This window comes from Artemia sp. Qi Xiang Cuo, chromosome 4 (assembly GCF_049724085.1).
Source record: "Artemia sp. Qi Xiang Cuo chromosome 4, ASM4972408v1, whole genome shotgun sequence".
Taxonomy (NCBI): domain Eukaryota; kingdom Metazoa; phylum Arthropoda; class Branchiopoda; order Anostraca; family Artemiidae; genus Artemia; species Artemia sp. Qi Xiang Cuo.
In genome coordinates this window covers 43,566,905-43,588,334 of record NC_142797.1, presented here as the reverse complement: position 1 = coordinate 43,588,334, position 21,430 = coordinate 43,566,905, and the positions used below count along the sequence as shown (strand labels likewise).

The following is a 21,430-nucleotide window of genomic DNA, read 5'->3' as shown; positions in this document are numbered from 1 at the left end:
ATATATGAAAATACTTAGGACAAATCATCATTTGTTTTTGTACTGATTTCAGTTCATTTATAAACATTCATTTTGTTTCGTTTTAGGTAATGATCTGAGGAAGATGAATGTATCTCCCGTTGAGTCTTCTATTATGAAGAAAAAACGGTTTTTCTCTCAACGGAAAAATTCTGTGGAGTTTATAAATGGTAAGTAAATCACTTCACCGCATTTTTTTCTTATATGATTCATTGGCTATGGGAAAGGTTTGTGGGGTTCCGACTATACAAATTTATAAGTTGACGTCTTTCGCAAACTGTAGGGGAGACTTGGAGGGCTCGGGGCTTTTATCAGTATCATTAATTGTGATATTGACTGTGTCTTAGCCGAGTGATCTGCACAACTAGACTTAAAATCCTTTCTTCGTCAGGACAGAGGTTGGAGTCCTGGTGTCGCTGGTTATTTACTTTGGAATGAGAATCAGTGGCGTGACTCTGTAAGCAGAGTTGACCTAAGTCTAAATGGGTACTTGATTGAATATGGGAAGGTAAACAGGAAGGGTGTGAGAAAGCGCAGGATGGTTGACCCCAACCCTCCATTGCACATCCTGGCTGAAGGGTCATGATACGGAGATCAGCACCTCCGGTAGGAACTGCAAACTCCAATCCGTTTTTTTTACTAATTGTAAATGATTTTAGCTGCTTCGTTTAATTCTACTGGATAATATATGAATCTACAAAAAAAACAAAAAAAACATCCAGCCCAAAACTCGGTTTCATAAGTAATGTTGAACTTGACCAAAAAAGTATTTAGCAGAAGCCCTTAAAATGTCTTGGGTACAAAACTAGTTTTATGATTGGGACAAGGCTGTTTTGTACTTAAGCCAGCTTATTCCTTGATATGTCTTTTTTTTAATCATACATATTCATATAAAGTTACAAAAAATACATAAGTTCACACGTTAGAATGAATACAACACATTAAATTGGTCTAGACGTTTACACCCCCCCCGCCCCTGCGGAAAAAACTCCCTGGACCCCCCCCCGCGCAGCTGGTTGGTCTCCAATCCCTTTCGACTTATGAAAAAGGACTAGAACTCAATTTCTGATCGAATGAGCTTCCTCCGACGTTTCTACGATCATGAGGCGGAGGTGGGGATGAGAAAGAGGCAGTCCCCTTCCTATACGGACTAAATTCTGTTCATTTTAGGGTTTAATGTTACTCTTTACTTTCATAATAGCAGCGTAGGCCAGAAATTTTCCAGAAATCCTGAGTGATTAAATATCAATTTCATATTTTTGATGTTTTTTTAAGTATTATTTTGTAACCTCCTCCCTCCCCCCCCGTCGAAAAAAATACACCTTCCCACAAACAAAAGTGGGGTATTATACGTCAATTTCTATCTGCACCCTCCCTTTGTCTCTCCCTTATTATGTATTTATCTGAAGGATCAATGAGGGTTGGGATGTTTTAGCATTAAAATGCACCCTGTGAGGTATCTCCTTCCCGCCCTAACTAGCCGAGATATTCTTAAGATCTAAACAAATTTCACTTTCTTGGGTAAATTTCCTGTTGTTTTACAATTCCAAGCATTTGCATATAAGGGCCTTAAACCTCGGCAATGTGGTTCTTTCATTAGTTTGAAGTTAGGGAGGTTGGGAGGTGCCTCAAAGGTTGAATTTTAATTCCAAAACATCCTAACTCTCATTGAGCCTTGAGGCAAATATAGAATTAGATCTAAGGAAGAGACGAGTGGAGGTAGAAATTAATATATAATCACCAGAGCCGTATTCAGAAATTTGTTTGGGGGGTTGTTTTTTCGGGGGGGGGGCGGTGATAAAAAAAGCTTAAAAAACGCATCAAATTGAGAAACTGATATTTGATCCCTCTTGATTTCTGGGAATATATCTGGTCTACGTTGTTATTATGAAAGTAAAGATTAAAATTAAACCCTAAAATCGGCAGAATTTATTCCTTATAGGAGGGGGACTGCCCCTTCCTCATCTCCACCTCCACCTCATGGTCGCAGAAACTCCGGAGGGTGCTCATTACGTCTGAAATTGAGAGATCTAGTCCTTTTTTATAAGTCGAAAGTGATTGGAGACCAACCAGCCGCAGGGGAAGGGGTATTTTCCAAGGGGGGCAAACCCCGGATCCCACATTATATACAGATGTGTCAATTGGAAAAATGGGTGTCCAGCCTGCTGTTCAGTTTAGCCAGTTTGTTCTGGGTTGTGCATCTTTTTACCGACTGGGAGAGATTTACATACTAGTACAAAAATTTTGCTGCAGCATATTTCTAAAAAGGAGCAACTCTTTAATGTAGGGGACTTGAACCTCACTCTCGCCAACTTTGGCAACATCTCCTATACTTTAAATTTTCCTCCCGTTTTGTATATTCCAATGCAAGACTGAAGTCTCTAAGCTCTATCTTCATTGTCTCACTCAGATTGTCCATGGTTTCATGACGCGTTGATGGGGGTTATCTTTCAGCCTCGACGTCAACCCTTTCTTTTTCACCAATAACACAGTTTTTTTCTTTTGAAAATGTACATCATCTAAATGTGCCTTTTAGAGAGCAAACTGCAATCTCTAGTAAGCAAAAGTTTAGAAAAGTGTTTATAAAAAAACTATATGGTGAGAAAAATTTAGTCATTTGTCATTTGTTGGTTCAGCAATGGTAACTACTATTTCGATTAAATTTAGTTGTAAGATGTTATTGTGAAAAACAATTATAGGGTTTTTGAAAAGAGCCTGTTATCCCCTGAAAGAGCCTAAAATGGAAACAAAAAGGGCAATATTGGAATTGCCATGGTAAAAAACCATATACTGGAGAATTACACCCCCCCCCCGTCTTGAACAACAAGGAAAATTCACTTTTTGTATTAGTGCATATTTCAGTGACTTGGATATATCTTCAAAAATCTGTCCCTGATGTTTTAGTGGGAGAAAGAGGAGAAGATAGAAAATCATTTAAAACTATTAAAAAAACCGTTCTAGAGTTAAAGTCCCCCTCGTCGAAATATAATCTTGGCTGCATGAACATTGTATCTAGCCTAAAAATTCCCCCACAGAAATCCCCCCCCTTCCGACAGTTATCCTTCATAAATCGAAAACCATGATAGTGAACTGAATCGATACATATGAATATCGTTTTTTTTCAAACGTCATGCTTTCCACAACGGAGTCAATATCAGACTGAATAAAGTTGTGATTTGCACTATATTTATATAAATCTCCTAATCAATTTATTTTGATAACACATGCAAAGAGTCGGAAAAATACATACAAATTAAATTCATTTTAATATGGACCCCCCCCCCCCCGTGGAATAACCCCTGACATTGCCCCCTCCCCGCTGAAAATCCACCCCCAGAAAATTCCAATAAATTGAACCCAATAATTAGAAAATTGAATATCAAATTAACGAAACGGTTGAATACCAATTTTAGATAATATATCGAAAAAGAAATTTTTTAAATCTCGGAAGTGTATTAGGTGACAGAATTCATAATTAACTAACCTGCTAATTGAATATCCAGAAAATTTGAATAATGTGACCCGAAGAGACTGTCAAGCCTTTATGTTGAGGGGTCTCTAATTTCAGTAAGCGCCAAAAATTATTAAGAAGGCCTTGGGGGAGAGCAAACAAAATTTTATACCCAAAACCTTTGCAAGAGTGAAGTTTCTTGGCAATGAAAAACAAGAGAAGAAACGAAAAAGAAACCTGACTTTAAACTGTCAAATCTAAGATAAAAGGATTCAAGGTTATTGCCAAATTCGAGCCTAAAATAAACCTAGGAGCCAAGCAAAGAACTACAAATTAGAGGCGGGATGTTCATCACCAATTCTTCTTCATCTTTCAACTAAGGAGAGGAGGAGAGACAATTGAAATGTGACTTGAATTTTCTTAAACTCAGCTAGAAAGATAAATATGAAAGAAAAATATAGAAATGGATTAAGTATAAAATTCTGAAGCACCAAGGAGTAAAAAAGAAGAAAAGTTAATGAAAAAATAGACAAAACTAAAAAATTAGATGTAGCCTCAAGTCATGTCAATGCAGCAGAAACTCAGAGCTCTAATGAAATTCTATTATGCGGTTAAACATTGTCTGAATCAAGAACCAAAACGTATTCTCTCACCTGCACATGACACGGAAGTATTAAAAGGTATAATTTTAGGCTTGAATTTCTACTCTGTCTTTCATTTTAAATATGTTTCATCAAAATTTTCCTTGAAAGGGTTGGGGGGGGGCGACTATTCTTGGAGGAATTTTTCCTTCTTAACTGTGTTTTCAAGTCGAGGGCTGTATAATGTTCATGAAAAGCCGAAGATCATAAAGATGTTCTTTTAATTATTTTCTTGTGCTAAAACTACTCTTTTTTCAGAAAAGGGAGGCTTGGAGTGTCACTCTAGAGAAGAAGCAACTGACATGTCTGTTTATAACTTCAGTGACAATGAATCTCTTGAACTCCCTGACAGTGCCATTGGTCATGCATCTGTTAACGGGCTCCCTCTGAATAATGACCCTCCTTCTGATACTGCTAGGCGAAGTCCATCTGTATCTCCGAAAGAAAATGTTTCCCCAGAACCCACTACAGGACTAATTTCTGCGGTAGCTTTATATCCAAAATCTCCTCTTAGGACATATTCAAGAAAATCTGTGATAAAACCTTCATTAACGCCTTGTGCCTCAATACCTCAAAGTAAGAACTGTGTTATTGCAACTGATGTTAAAGATAAAACTGCCCTGATTGCTGATATTTTGGAAGTAGACAATGACACTGAAAAGAATGAAATAAGTATGTCAGTCTTATTAAAAGAGCAAAATGTAGTAGTTGATAAAGGTGTGAAAAACATTAAAGCTTTTATAGTTACAAATGAAGTAGAAGATGACAAAAGCTATCACTTAAACAATATCAAGGGTGAAACAACACATTCTGAAACCTGTTTAAACCTGTATTCAGGACCTGATGGAGTGGTAGTTGGGAGTAATAGACAAGTTCAAGAAAATTCTAGTGTTGATAAAAATGACCCAACAAATTCTAGGCTTGACAAGAAAAACAAATGTGCTGAAGATATAGAGTCGAGTAACATTATCGAAAAGAGACTCGCTTTAAAAAAAAAGATTTATGGTGAAATCAGCTTTAAAGTCTCCAAGCCTTCTAATCGAAACAAAGGAAGCTGGTGTGTTAAAAAAGCTAAAGTAAGGCACGTGGGCCCAAAAAAACGAAGTCAAGAGAAATTGCCAAACTTAGATGACCAAAGTACCGACTGCAGAAGCGCTATATCTGAATTCTATGTGGAAAAAATGCATAATGAATTGGCAGAAACATTAAATGATGAACAAACGGGTTTTGAATCTGGCACAACCGTTATCGTAGACAGATGTCTTTCTCAGAATGACCGGACTGCAGATAATATTTTGTTGTCAGATAACTCTAATCAGTTGAATGATTTTGTGTGCTCAGTGAATGCTGAATACTGTGAAAACCATGTAAGTAAAATAAGCGCTCACAACACTGAAATGGAAACTCGTTTGGAGGATCGATGTGACTCAATTGACCCTATATTACATATCGAAGCCATAATCTTACAGGAAGACTTGGAGGAGGATTCTTGTGATAGTGATGACGAAATCCCACTGGCACAACTTGCTCAAAATGTTCGTTTGGAATCTCAATCTAATGACAAGGTATTTAAAAGTGTTCCTAAGACGAAAAGCATGGAACGAAAAAACAAGATAGGTAAAAATAAGATTAATAATTATATTTCATTGGAGAATAAACTTTCCCCAGTAGAAGGTTCTAGAAAGAGAAAACTTGGGCTGAAAGGAAATGTCAAAACTAAAACAAAACCTCTAAGAAGGGGGGGTGTCAACGCATTATCAAAGAAAAAGAAAGAAAAGAATGATTGTCTTAAACCCAATGGAAAAAGGAAAAAAAAGAATGTTGAAAAGCTGGAAAAACTAAAGAAGGTAATTGCACAATCTATCAGAATTACTCAAAATGGACGTGAAGGACTTGAAGAAAACAGTACAAAGAGTGATAACGTTATTCATGGCATTAATCAGGTTGTAGTAAAAAACAAAAGGAGACGTAAGCAAGGTGAGTCGAATAAGTTAGAAGGCCAAGGGAATGTCTCAGCAAATACTGATCTCCAGCCGCAGTCAAGTTTATTTACGAGTATGCGTGAACAAGGACTTGTAGTTAGGTGTTATGGCCCATCGAAAAAGTTGAAGCACGGTAATGGTGATTCTGCTATTAGTCCTGTAAAATCTTTTGAGAGAAAACTGATCAGGCAAACATTAGAAGTATCTTATAGCGAAGTCTTAATAAATGAAGACGGATTAAATCACATCTCGGGACAGGAATCCCATGCTGTCAAAGAAAATTGTGTTCAGTCGGAAAGAGAACCTCAATACGATAAGTCAATTGTACAGGAAGCTGTCTCACAAGACGTGTCATTGAGAAATTCCACAATTCCTGATAGTGAGAACAAACTTATGGAGAAATTCTCCAACTGGGAAAATTTTGTAGACAATGAAGTTTTCAATTCTTCGAGCACTGAAGCATCAGAATTAGTGAATTTCGGTGCTATTACAGGGAATGAAAGTTATGAACGGTTCCCAGTAAGTAGGACCCACGATGGACTCAACGTAGATTATCCCGTCACAGAGGGAAGTTGTGAAGTCCAATTAGTTAAAAATGGTTGTGCTTTTGAAAATATAGATAACAAGTCTTATACTGAAGAAAATGGTGACAACCTGTATCCAGGTCGTACTGTTGATAGATCTAGTAGTGTCAGTACATCTATTTCAAGTGCCTCCTTAATTGCAAGAAAGAACAAATTGACACCTTTTTCCAGGCATGCATATGTAAAGCGTCGGAGAAGAAAGCGTGGTAAGAGAGCCCCTGCGAATTCTGTTTCTAGGATCTCGTTTTTAAACAAGCGCAGTCCCTTGACAAAGATTCCTTCTCCATTGAAAACTAGTGGATCATTTTCAGTAAAGAAAAGAGTTGGAAGGCCAAAAAAGCTCCAGTTGAAAACAAACAATGAAAATAGTTTGGATTGTGAAGAAGCTAAGGCAAGTGTAATTGACTCTCAGATTGTACTATCTCTTCCAAGAAAAAGAAGGACCAGAAAGATGATCTCTTTAACACAAGTCAAGTCTCTTTCTAATCTGGAGAAGCTTGAAAGGAATACCTTGTACGATGAAGGAGACTCTAGCCTATTGTCTGCCGACTCACGTTTGAAAGCATGCGAAGTTACTGAAGCTATACCTAGTAACGGTTTTTCTGATGCATTGAAAGAAGGCTTAGAAGAAAGAGAGGTGAAAACGAATGTTACTGATAATTCTCACGTGGGAGTAAATGACGAACAGCATAGAATCATTAATGCAGCAAAGAAACGTCCTGGTCGGAAAGCCTATAAAACACATAGCAAGGACAGTGGTTTACTGCTAGCCAGTAATACCAACCAGTCTAGGAAATATAAGGGTCAAAGTAAGAAGAAGGAGTCGATAACTCGGAGATCATCGAGAATTTCCAAAGAATCTATAAATACTAACTGTACACTCAATCCTCGACTAATAGTCGTAAACTATGGTGATAGCTGTCTTGAAAATGGACTTAATCAAGGTACATGCCGGTCTGTTGAAACGGAAAATATTTCAAATGAAGAGGAGCTGTTTACGGGTACAGACAATCCACTTCAAAGCTTGAATCTACATTCAATCGCCACCCCTGAAGCAAATGATTTATCATCCACTGAAAATTCTGGAAACAAAGCAGATCCCTCTAGAACTCCTGAAGGATTGCCAGCCCCAGAAGAGCAAACCACAATCACAGATTTTGAAAGTGTCTCAGTTGAGAAGCGTTTTTGTTCAACGTTAGTCGATGAGTTAATTACATATGCTATTAATAGAACATTTTATCTGCAGGAAATCTCAATCCCCTTGACCCCAAACAATTATAAAAATGTCGCTGGAAGGGATCTTGCTTCAAGTCAGGTGTCACATGTCGAGAAAATAAAATATCCAAATGAATCTTCAGTTGGTACTGCTGAAAAATTTATGCAAGAGGAAGAAATCATTAAAAATCATAATCAAGATCTAGCTTCATGCGTAATGATTTGTTCAAACAAGACCCTACAACCACGCGTCGTACAAGAGAGTACTGACGCTAAAATGTTTCACACCGATAAAACGATAGCTGATAGTGTACCAGCAGTACCTGATGGTGCTATTGTGTCATCGATGCAATATCTTTTTGACGGAAGAAATGTCCTTGAAAACAATTCCATTGATGTTGAAACAGAGGATAGTTCTACCTTCGTTTCATCCTCTCTCCAAGTTAATTTATTCAAATCTGAAAAAAATGAAATTGCTGGTGCGCCTAAAACTGTTGAAGAAAGAAGACCCAACAGTGATGATGAAGATTCCCTAAAAATCAGAAGTACTGTAAAGGTGATTAGTGAGACTTTCTTAATTAATGATGTTAAACATATAAGTAGCTCTAACAGCTCTGATCTGGAAGTTGTCGAATCTTACTCAAAAGCGGAGAAAGGGGAAAGTAAGCAAGAAGAGTGCCATGTCTATGGAGCGGAAATGAGTCCCTCCAAATCCTATTTGCATTCCCCTGACAATGGGTCTGTTTATCTGAGCTGTGAAGGGTCAAAGTCTATAGCCAATAGTGAACACCCTAAATGTTGCACAATTTCAGACACCTTCAAGAGTAGAATCAATCATTACGATGTTTACAATGACGTGAAAGACCTCCATATACAATTTGAAGACAAAATCGACAGAGTTAACGGAGATTCTAGTTCGAAGTTTACTAGATCTGGAAATGTTACACCAGAAGAGACTGTGACTGAGAAACAACCTTTAAGTTTTGAAGGTAATTTAAAAGAATCGGACAGTGGACCATCAGGGGTTGAAAATAAGAAAAGCCAGTCATCACAAATTATAGAGGTTTCGTACAAGGAGCACCATTCGATGTCAACTACACTGGCTACTAAAACCCTAGAACGAAAGGGTCTAAAAGCAAATGCAGAGCATTTATATATTGAATCACATGAAAATTTTAAAACAAGCTCTAAGAAGCCAAAGATCACCGACAGCATTATTAAGTCTCAAAGTATGTTTACTGAGAATAGGGGTAACAAACTAAATGAAGGCACTCAAAGCAAAGATAACGAAATGAAGAAATCAGTCGTGGAAGAATCAAGTCCAGATCTTCAAATTATAGCTGAATTGAAGCACTGTAAGACGCAAACGGAATTCATGCTTCCAACTCTAAACCCTGCTCCTATAAGTAACAAAACTTCAAGGCCGAGTAGTACATATCAGATTAGAATGAAAGCACTGGACAAACTGTTAGATGATGACGTGGTCGTCATTGGTGAGACAAGAAGACAGCCAGATATTATAGAAAAAGAACATACACCCCAGTTTCAAGAGTCGCCATTGAAGAAGATTGAGGAGTTGACTGAAAGGCAGAAGTTTTTAAATAACAATGATAAATATTCTTTGACATCCATCTTAAACCAGAGTTTGACGTAAGTTTTGTTCATTTGTATATCAAGCTCTACAATAATCGTTTAATAGAACTAAAACGGCTCAAATACCAGAGCTGCTAGGAGTAATGCACTTTAAAAGCACTTCATTGTGGGAGTATATGAATAAGCTGGATAGATTCGAAGGGTCTAAGCCAGGGAGAAAGTAACTGAATAAGGAATAAAAAATCAAATTTGGTACTTCTACTCCTCACCCAGATGTATAAAAATTCATTAAATGGGGAATTGGAGATTGAAGGAGGGGGATGGGGGTAAATTTGAAAAAAGTGTAGAATATTACTTTTTCTACTCAGAGACTAACCGATATAATCAAGGCGGTACCCAGAGGGGGGATCAGGGGGGTTTGACCCCCCCCCCCCCCCGAAATGTTTGTCTGACTCGTAAAAACGTAACGAAAATGGATATAAACAAATTTTGTATTCGTTTTTGAGTTTTTTTGTGTGTAAACTCTCCCCCCCCCCCTCCGAGAAAAAATCTTTGAGTAAAACCCTCTCCGAAAAAAAATCCTGGGTACGGCCTTGGATATAAGTATTAAACTAAGATGTAAGTCACTTTCGATTAAGGTATTCAATGTATTTAAAAGTATCATGATTAAAAATAAACAGTATTTTATATGTAAAATTTAATTTGGTGATATTCAGATAACATATAATACCTCATTAAGTTTTTTTTCCTGTGAGAATAAAAAAATGCAGCCTCGGATATTATCATTTTTCCATCATTACTCATAGAAATGTAGAACAAAGAAGAAAAACTGAAAAAACTCATTAATGCAATTTGGGATGCAATTGTATTATTATGAGGATTAGTCATAATACCCTTTTTATTCTTTGATACACAGTTTTTTCATGCAATCAAAAAACTGAAATAGAGTTCTTTTCTTAAAATGAAAACCTTCTGAAGTGTGGTCCCTTCAAGGTGCTCCCTTGTAAAAAGAGATACTGCAATATCTTGGTAGCACTCTCGTCAATTTTTATATTTTAGTAAAATCTTCAGTGCTTTATAGTATCTACATTTATTTCCCTTTTAAATATAATAGTAGTCATCTGATTGATTTCCAAGATATAGAGGTGATTGCTGCTGTAGGCAATGCTGTACTATTCTTCGTAATTTACATTTCTATTAAATAAAAAATGTTTTTTTTGATCAAAGAGTTCGTGGTAACGAACTGTAAGTAAGGAGCGACCCGGCTCAATAGTAACCGAAACTCGAAAAAGCGGAATTTCGATACCAATAGATACATCAAAAGAATTAGATTTTAATTCTGATTTCAAATATATAAGTTTCATCAAGTTTAGTCTTACCCATCAAAAGTTACGCGCCTGAGAAAAATCGACTGATTTTCGAAAAAAGGGGGAAACACCCCCTAAAAGTTATAGAACCTTAATGAAAGTCACACCATCATATTCAGCGTATCAGAGAACCCTACTGTAGGGGTTTCAAGCTCCTATCTTGAAAAATGTGGAATTTTCCATTTTTTACTAGAAGAAAGATCACGGATGCGTGTTTATTTTATTTTATTTTTTCTTTTCCCCAGGGGTAATCGTATTGACCCAGTGGTCCTAGAATATCGTAGGAGGGCTCATTGGAACGGAAATTAAAAGTTCTAGTGCCCTTTTTAAGTGACAAAAAAAATGGAGGGCAACTAGGCCCCCTCTACACTCATTTTTTTCCCAAAGTCACCTGATCAAAATTTTGATAGAGCTATTTTGTTTAGTATGGTCGAAAATGTGATAACTATGTCTTTGAGGATGACTTAATCCCCCGAAGCCCCCGGGGGAAGGGCTGAAAGCTATGAACTTTACCCAATGTTAACATATAGCATTGGTTATTGGGAAGTATACAGACGTTTTCAGGGGGAATTTTTTCTGGTAGTGGGGGGGGGGCCGGGGGTTATGTGGGAGGATTTTTCCACGAAGAAAGATTTCAGGGGGGAAGGGACATTACTATGAAGGGGGCTCCGGATTCCCCAGCATTGTTTAAAAAAAATCAGAAATTAAATATAAAAAACAAGCTTTTCAACAGAAAGTAAGGAGCAACATCAAAACTTAAAACGAACAGAAAATATTAGGCGTATGATTGGGTTCATCCCCTAGTCATTAACTCGCTCTTTAAGCCAAGCATTTTTTAGCACTTTCATAACAGCGATTTATTCTAGTTAAAGGCCTTGGTGATTAAGGGGTCATTTTTAAAGAATTGTAACAAAATTCGAACTTTAGCTTAAAGAGCAAGGTATTGACTAGGGGGCAAACCCCCTAATATACGTATTAAAAATATATGAATATAGAAGTTCGATACGTAAGTTAATTCGTAAGTTACGTATATTTATTACTAATAAAAACGTTCGTAAATAAAATTCAACAAGTTTCGAGAAAAACATTTAACCAAATAAAAGTAAAATTAATATGCAAATTTGTTTTAATTATTCATGCACGGTGAGCCAAAATCAAAGCCTGCATTAATTCAAAAACGTTCAAAAAGTTAAATAAAAAAAAACAAGTTTTTTTTAACTGAAAGTAAGTAATGACGTTAAAACTTAAAACGAACAGAAACTATTCTGTATATGAAAGGAGCTGTCCCCTCCTCAACGCCTCTCTCTTTACGCCAAAGTTTAACTTTCTCACAAATCAATTTTTTTTCAAACAATAAAATTTTGTTTTAATTGCAAATTTTGTTTTAATTAACTTTAACGAAAATCACACCATCAGATTCAGCTTATCAGATTCAGCTCAAAGAACACTATTAAAGAAGTTTCAAACTCCTATCTGCAAAAATGTGGAATTTTGCATTTTTAATTAACTTTAACGAAAATTACACCATCACATTCAGCTTATCAGAGAACCCTATTAAAGAAGTTTGACACTCCTATCTGCAATTAAATAAAAAAACAAGTTTTTTAAACTGAAAGTAACGAGCGACATTAAAACTTAAAACGAACAGAAATTATTCCGTATATAATTTCTGTGCTGAGGAGGGTGTCCCCTCCTCAGCGCCTCGCTCTTTACGCTAAAGTTTTTTCTTATTTAAAAAACGATCAGAAATTAAATAAAAGAAACAATTTTTTTAAACTGAAAGCAAGGAGCGACATTAAAACTTAAAACAAACAGAAATTATCCCGTATATGAAAGGGGCTGTCCCCTCCTCAACACCTCGCTCTTTACGCTAAAGTTTGACTTTCTCACAACTATATTTTTGTTAAACAATAAAAAACTTTAGCGTAAAGAGTGAGGCGTTCAAATACGGAATAATTTCTGTTCGTTTTAAGTTTTAATGTCGCTCCTTACTTTCAGTTTAAAAAACTTGTTTTTTTTATTTAATCAAAGTAAAGAGCGAAGCTATGTCTTGAGCAGAGCAAAAAAGCTAACAGAAATTATACTGGACAATGAACTAAAAGTTAAAAGAAACAGATATCGGACTTAATAAAAATGAAACCAATAATGAACTTATAATGTACCAAAAATAAAACTGATATTAAACTAAAAAAAAAACAGAAATTACTAGATACATGAACTAGGAAGCCGTCTTGCTTATAACCCGATTATAGTAAAAAATAATATACCCCAATTATACTTTTTATTTAATAGAAATTAAGAAGAATAGTACCGTATTGCCTACTGCAACAAGCACCTCTATCTTTGAATGTTTAACAATCTTCTAGTTCAGAAATTACTAACGCCATACATAATTGATGGTTATGTCGTGCTTAGTTTTGATTTCATCAATAAATCTGACTTTAGTGTGTCCTGGGCATAAGGGATTAACTACAAAAGAATCAGAGAATTCCATTGTAGAGGTTAAAAGCCCTTGTATGCAAATGCTTGGAATTTTAAAACAACAGGGAATTTACTTAAGACGATGAAATTTGTTCAGACTTTAAAAATATTTCGGTTAGTTAGGGAGGGAGGGAGACACCTCAAAGGTTACATTCTAATGCCAAAACATCCCAACTCTCATTGAGCCTTCAGATGAATAGAGAATTAGTTTAAGGGAGAGGCGAAGGGATGGCGGAGGTAAAAATTCAGGTAAAATCCGCAGGGCCGTATCGAGGACTTTTGTTTGGGGGGTTATTTTTTCAAAAAACTTTAAAAAACGTATCAAAATTGCGAAATTGATAGTTAATCCCTCTTGATTTCTGGGAATATTTCTGGTCTACGCTGTTACAATAAAAGTGAAGAGTAATGTTTAACCCCAAAATGAGCAGAATTTATTCCGTATGGGAGTGGGACTACCCCTTCTTCATCCCCACCTCCACCTCATGGTCGTAGAAACTTCGGAGGATGCAAACTCGATCAGAAATTGAGAGTTCTGGTCCTTTTTTTATAAGTCGAAATCGATTGGAGACCAACCAGCCGTGGGAAGAGGTATTTTTCTGCTAGGGGTATTTTCTTCGTTGGGTGAATATTTTCCGGGGAAACGCCTAGCCCCCTTGAAAGTTCCAACTTGATTCCTTAATCCATTCCTGAGATACACCCTTTTGACAATCTGCATGCATACATTGGGTTTTGACTTAGTTCAAATTTTCCCTGTATATTGTCTCAAATTTTCAACTTCATATCCTTAGTTTTAACAGTACTAGTATCATAGTAGTAGTGGTAGTAGTAGGAGCAGTAGCAGTGTTGTATTAGTAGTAGTGGTAACAGTTGTAGCAGCAGTATTGATAGCAGTAGTAGCGTATGCTTCTTGCCTCTTGGTCAGCTGAACTTCCCCCTCGTGTTGCCCTGGAAGTGTCAGGATGACAGGGTGGGCCGTTTCATAGACATTGCTGATGCGCCCTTTTGACAATTTGTATGCACATAGTGTGTTCTGATTCAGTTCAACTTTCCCCTCAATACTTCCACAAATTTTCACATCAATACGATAGTGCTCACTACAGAAGCAGTATTTGTAGTGGTTGTAGTTAAAGTTTCCCCTCAATATTTTTTCAAATTTTCACATCAGTATCCTCAGCCTTGGCAGTACTCCATACAGAAGAAGTATTTGTAATGGTAGTAGTGAAAATAATAGTATTAGTAGTAGTAGTAGTAGTAGTAGTGGTAGTAGCAGTAGTAGTGTACAAATATTGCCTTTTGGTCACTTGATCTTCCCCTTTTAGCATTCCCTGAAAGTTCCAACTTAATGCCCTAATCCATTCCTGAGATACGCCTTTTTGACAACATGCATGCCAATAGTGTGTTGATCTAGTTGAAATTTCCCGTGTATATTTTCTCAAATTTTCACCTATGATATTGCGCTGCGTTGCCTATGCTATTGCGTATGTGCCTTTTTGAAAACCTACATGCATATATAAAGGTTCTCGTAAAGTTTCATCTTAATACCCTTGACATAAGTTACAGCAATTGTTGTAGTTATATTAATATCTTACATATAATGTTAATTGAAAATCCTCCACAATATACCCTGAAAGGTCAACTTAATAATATAAGCCGTTCCTGAGATATTAGTGTTGCACCCTTTTGACAGTCTACATGCGCATAGTTCCTTTTGATTCAGTTCAAAATCTGCCTAAACATTCCTTGCAAGCTTCATCTTAATACACTTAGCTTGCGTAGTAGCAATAGTTGTAGTAGTAGTAGTAGTGTAGTAGTAGTAGTAGTTATCAAATCACGCTGAAAAGTTAAATTTAATACCATAAACCGTTCTTTAAGCATTGCTGATACGCCCTCTTGACAACCTGTATGCCATAGTGTGTTTTGATTTATTTCAGCACTGTTTCAATTTTCACCAAATTTTCGCCTTAATACCATCAACTTTAGTAGCAATAGTAGTAGTATCAATAGTAATAGAAGTAAGGACAGTAGTAGTAGCAGTAGAATTAATAGCAATAGCCCTAGGTTTAGCACAGCAGTAGTAATAGAAGTAGCAATAGTTGTAGAAGCAGTAATATTGTGATGCAAATATTGTCTTTTGGTTAGTTCAGTACCCCCAACAATAAGCCCTGTAAGTTTCAACTTCACACACCAAAGCGTTCCTAACATATTGCTGATACGCCCTTTTGACAACCTGCATATAGACGGCGTGTTGCGATTCAGTTCAGCTTACCATATTCCCTGAAAATTTCAACTTCATACCTTTAGGCATAGTTTTAATAGTAGTCACAGTAGTAGTAGTAATAGTAGTATTAGTTGTAGGACTAGTAGCAGTAGCAGTAATAGCGCTAGTACTAGTAGCCTTTTGGACAGTTGGACATCCCCCTCATCAAGCCCTGGAAGTGTCAAAATCAAGAATCAAGGATCAAGTCCAGACCTTCAGATTATAGCTGAATTAAAGCACTGTAAGACACGAACTGAATTCATGCTTTCAACCTTAAATCCTGCTCCTACAAGTAACAAAACTTCAACTTCAAGAAGTTTTCAGCTTAATACAATTAGCCGTTGTTATGACATTGCTGATATGCCTTTTTAATAAAATGTATATTCATAGTTTTAATTTAGTTAAATTTCCCCCACAACACTTCCTGAAATTTTCATCATAATATTCTTAGCCTTGCAAGTAGTCGCAAAAGAAGAAGTAATTGTAGTTATAGTTGTAAAAGTAGCAGTGGTAGTAGTATTAGTAGTAGCGTGAATATATCGCCTTTTGGCCAATTGATCTTCCCTTTTAAGCATTCTCTGAAAGTTCCAAATTAATACCCAAATCCATTCTAAAAATACGCCCTTTTGACAATCTGCATGCAAATAGTGAGTTTTGATTCAACCCAAATTTCCTCACAATATTCTCTCAAATTTTCACCTTCATACGCTTAGCCTTAATAGTACTAGTATCCTGAAAGTAGTGGTAGTAGTAGGAGCAGTTGTAGTGTTGCATTAGCAGTAATAGCAACGGTAGTAGAAGCAGTATTAATAGTGCTAGTAGCATGTACAAGTTGCCTTTGGTCAGTTGAACATCCCCCTCATGATGTCCGCGAAGTTTCATCTTGATACGGTAAGCCGTTCCAAAAATATTGCTGATACGCCCTTTTGACAATACGTTTGCACATAGTGTATTTGGATTTAGTTCAACTTTCCCCTCAACATCTTCAATATGATACATCTTCACTTTAATACCCCCAGCTTTGGTAGAACTTACTACAGAAGCAGTAGTTTTAGTGGTAGTAGTAGTAGTATGTGTAGTAGTAGAAGGGTGCAAATATTGCCTTTTTGGTCAATCGATCATCTCCCTTATCATTTCCTGAAAGTTCCAAATTAATATACTTAGTAATTCCTGAGCTACGCCCTTTTGACTATCCACATGTATTTGATGTGCTTTGATTTACCTTAACACTTCGCTCGATAGTTCCTGAAAGGATCAATTGAGTGTCCCCGGTCTTTTTGAAAACTAAGGGTCAAACATGCCCATCTTTCTCAGTAATAAATACTATATGTAAACAATGGACGAATTGCCTAATATGCAGCCCTTGCCCCAAGAACTGTGGGGGGTTGACATCCACGAAGACATAGTTACTGGACCTTTCAACCATGCTGAATAAAATGGTTATCTTGAAGTTTTGATTAGATTCGTTTAGGGAAATGATGGACTTGGGAGAGGGGGCTGATTGTCCTCCAATCACTTTTGACTCTTAAAAAGGGCACTAGAACTTTCAATTTCCAATCGAATAAGCTCATTTTGAAGTTTCTACGACAACTATACAAAAACATATATAAAAAAAAGAAATGAATAAAGTCAGAAAAAACAAATAAATAATACATTGTGCCCACTTCGCTCTTTACTTAGGCAGCAATATTGCGCTGTCTATGATTATTTCCTCAATTTCTATTAAGAATAATTATTTAGCTGTTGCTCTATCTATTTATCAGTCTTCTTCTTTGATGTATTAATTTGAATAAATTTCATCAACTGTGTCGTTTAAGATCAACTTTGTCATGTACTTAGGTGGCATTGCTATTTTTATAGCAGAGGAAATATATATTATGTTATACGTTTGCTAAACTACCGGGTAAGAAAGGAAATGCAATTTGTTGCTAAGTACCTTTAGGGTTAATTCCAGCTGAGTGACTCAAAATAATTAGTTTTCACACTAAATTTATTGACAAAGAATATGTTATATACTAAGTTTTTTTTTTAATCTCTGTAAAAAATTGTTCTCTGGCGATGACAAAAAAAACTACAGTTTTTAGATTTCCTTAGTGATCCTTTGCAACTTAATATTTTATATTACTTCGTTTCATTTTTTTTTATTTCAGAGCAAAGGATTGCTTCGAAAGGATATATGAAAAAAAAAACACTGTTTTTCGGATTTCGTTAGTGATTCTTTACGGTTTAATATTTGTTTTACTTCCTTTCTTTTTTCACAGCAAAGGATCGCTTCAAAAGGATAGATAGGCTTACTGAGTTTTTTTTACTCTATTGTTCTCTGGCAAAAAAAAAAAAAAAAAAAAAAAAAAAAAAAAAAAACTTTTTTTGAGATTTCCTTAGTGATTCTTTACGGTTTAATATGTGTATTACTTCCTTTCAATTTTTTTTCTCTTTCACAGCAAAGGATTGCTTCAAAAGGGTCGCAAAATACGAGTTAAAGCTACAAACTCTGGCCGTTATCCTAGTTCAACTCAAATCGAAAAGGAACTTTCGTTGACAAGAAAAAGAACGTCAAAAACCAATAGTATCATCCAGTCTCCAACGAATAACCCTGTAGCCCAAATGTCCTGCTGGAATCCTAGCCAGAATGTGACTAATATTCTTATGCCACCACTCCTACCTGTTATTAATCGAAGTCAAGTTCAAGCTTTGACGACCCCACCTTCGATTGGAGAACCTTCTCAAATAGCTCTCAGTTCTCCTACAAGTGTTTCCCAGATAATCTGCTCTCCACTGCCAATTTCCCAACCAGTGGTTTTTATTCCAATGAATGTCATGGGCTTTGATAGTAATCTACCAGAAGTTTCTAGGCTTCCGTCGCCTCCACCTCTTGCACATGCACCGACGCCGAGGAATACAAAGAAGAGTGTCACAACCATTGGAACAGAGAGGGTGAATAATGTTTTCGAAGCTATAATTTTGTTGCTAAACGTTTCTCTCTATTCCTGTCTGTCCGCTTGTCTATCTGTCTGTGTGTTTGTCTGGGTTCCCGTTTAACTGAACCCTCCTTTAACCGAACCCTCATGCAATTCCACCCTCGTTCAACTGATCCCTCGTTTAACTCAGCCCCCATCTAACCCCTGTGCAATTCAACCCTTGTTTAACTTAGTCTTTATGCATTTTAACCCCTGTTTAAGTCAACCCTGTTTGACTCAACTCCGATTTAAATAAACCCCATTCAGCTCAACCCTTTCAACAATCAACAATATAAATAGAAAATATAATTCAGCCCGTTTTGTCGGAAGTGATGAAAGTTGACTCGAATGAAATTATCTTTATTCGTTGGTTAGCTCTTATGTAATCATTTTTTTTATTTTATTCTGCTTGAATGCCAAACTATTGCCCCCCCACCCCGTAAAGGTAACAATTTATCCTTCTGTCTTATATATTTTAAATTAGCAAAACTTTTCTTGCCCAGGGCATGAAAAGTTTTCCTGCCCAGGTCATACACTTGAATCTCACGGTTGCAGTAATAGCTGCAATCTAGTACAGAGAAACGACGCCCCATTGTAGCCAAAAGCTTAAAAACAAGTTAAAAAGCTATCTCGCGTAAGAAGAATTTGCTGTTAAGGTCTTAGACCTTTTAAACTATAAAAGGTCTACTTCTGAAATCTTCGTCATCGAAAACCCTCTACCGCAGGGTTTTCTAATATGCTGAATCTGGTGTGATTTTTATTAAGATCGCTTGAATTTTTGGGGATGTTTCCCCCTCGTTTTCGATAATCAGGCAAATTTTCTCAGGCTTATAATTTTTGATGGGTAACATTAAACTTAAGGAATTTTATATGTTTGGAATAAGCATAAAAAGCCAATTCTTTTGATGTATCGATTCTTTTCAAAATTTCGTTTTGTAGAGTTTTGGTTACTATAGGGCTGAGTCGCTCCTTACTTACAGTTGATTACCACGAACTGTTTGATAATCGCTTCCGTCGCAATCTTCACTTAGAACTTTTTTTGCAGTAGAAATTTTTAAATCTGTACAACTTTGGTTTCTTCCATATGCCTCTCAACTTTTCTTCAAATTCTTTTTTACTATTGTGTATTCCTTCACCAGAGACTACTTCCTATTAAAATTTAAGCTCTACCAGAGAAAACGTTATTTCTAGTTTTGGAGCCAAGGCCCAAGTCCAGAGACTCTCCCTCCTCCGCATTGACACATTTTAAAACAAGCTATTTATAATATTTAATCAGCGACCGAAGCGAGAAGTAAATTTTGAGCTTTTAATCAGCGCTAGTTCAAACCTATGGCTTTGGTTTGAGGAGAATCAAACTTTGCTTGGTTGAATGGGACTGTAGTTACATGATAATTGAATGAGGGCTCAGTTAAATGGGGTTGAGTTAAATGGGTTCAGTTACTCTCTCTTTCTCTCTCTCTCTCTCTCTCTTCTCTCTCTCTCTCTCTCTCTCTCTCTCTCTCTCTCTCTCTCTCTCTCTCTCTCTCTCTATCTTTCTCCCTCCTCCTTCTCCCCCTCTGCTTCTGAAAGTACTGCCTTTTCTGGCATGATCCATATGTATTTATTTATTCTGTATTTTATAAAGTGTCTATGGTATTAGCGAGATGAGACAGTTTTCTAGTTAAAAGGTGATGCTAACCGTATCAATGAAAAATAAATAAAACAGTTTTTCAAACAAATCTTTGAAATAATGAACTCGAAAATAATGAGTATTAAAAAAAAGGTGCAACTGGAAATTAAAACCAACAATTTACCGCCTTGCCCTAGGGTCATTTAGGTTTTTTTTTTCTGCAAAAACACATGTTTTTCATGATATACCAAACTTTTTGGGATCATTTAAATATTCTATGGAGCTCACAAGCATAGACAAATAAAATGAAAATTTATTGGAGATACTAATATATCCCATCAATTATGAATAATTGCTTTTAAAATGCTTCAAGATAATTCCAGGTCTTCTTTTGCTTTCTGCAGAGTTTTAAATAAGTTTTTCAATTTGGCAGCAGTAGTCTGTTGGCTGATACTATGTATGTTCTTTGTGTGATGCACATAACTGGCATTCGGTGGCGACGCTTGCAGAAAAATACCTGGATTAACTAGCTTGGCCCTAGGCCAGTGCACTCAAAGTTGTGCCCTTTTCCTGTAGTTTGAGTTCGATTCAGCTAGCATATATGACACTGAACTACGCTGTTTTACGCGTGTCTCTTGACACGCGTGTCTCTTGAGATCGAATTGAATTGCTTTGACGAAAAAATCGTCAAATATATCTTTTTTTAGTTAATGTTGTACATAGCTCTGGCAATATATCAGCCCTTATGTTTCTATTACAGAGTTTAAGCAGACCACCTTTAGAGATTCCATCCCCGGATGTTTCCATAATCCCGGTATCGTTTGATAATCCACCAGAAGAAACTTCGCTGCCAAGTACCGCAATCAGTGTGAATAATGCTACAGCAACTGTGAAAAACGACCCTTCTTATGGCAGATATAGCCCTTTGAAGTGTTTTAGTTGCAACATATATAACTGTACATGCAAGGGGAGTTTGACAATCTGCTCGTCGCCCATGTCTTCGTTGCCAAGTGTTGTATGTGATTCACCAGCGACAGTCTCTTCTGAAAATGTACGTATCATGTTTTTATCCCGATCGTCGGCCAATTTACTATGAGATTTTGCTAATCCTGATATTCAACCTATTCCAGTAGGCTATTGCGTACTAGCTGCTACTAGCAGTCAGGTTTCTGCGCTAACATAAAACCTCAAAATGACCCAATATTTTGATTTTCTAGAGTAATTTTTAAGATAGTAGTCAACCAGAAAGTTCTTAAGAATATTCTGATCGGTTGG

General features: G+C 36.5%; 1 protein-coding gene across 1 annotated transcript in view; it reads left to right on the top strand.

The window, feature by feature from the left end:
- Positions 1 to 21,430, top strand: part of NSD (Nuclear receptor binding SET domain protein) — a 123,172-nt gene that overhangs the window by 53,078 nt on the left and 48,664 nt on the right. Inside the window, exons 3-6 of the mRNA XM_089088321.1 lie at positions 87 to 188; positions 4,369 to 9,541; positions 18,031 to 18,523; positions 20,916 to 21,206. Of these exons, the coding sequence (XP_088944447.1) occupies positions 87 to 188; positions 4,369 to 9,541; positions 18,031 to 18,523; positions 20,916 to 21,206 (6,059 nt within the window). The remainder of the gene's footprint in view (positions 1 to 86; positions 189 to 4,368; positions 9,542 to 18,030; positions 18,524 to 20,915; positions 21,207 to 21,430) is intronic.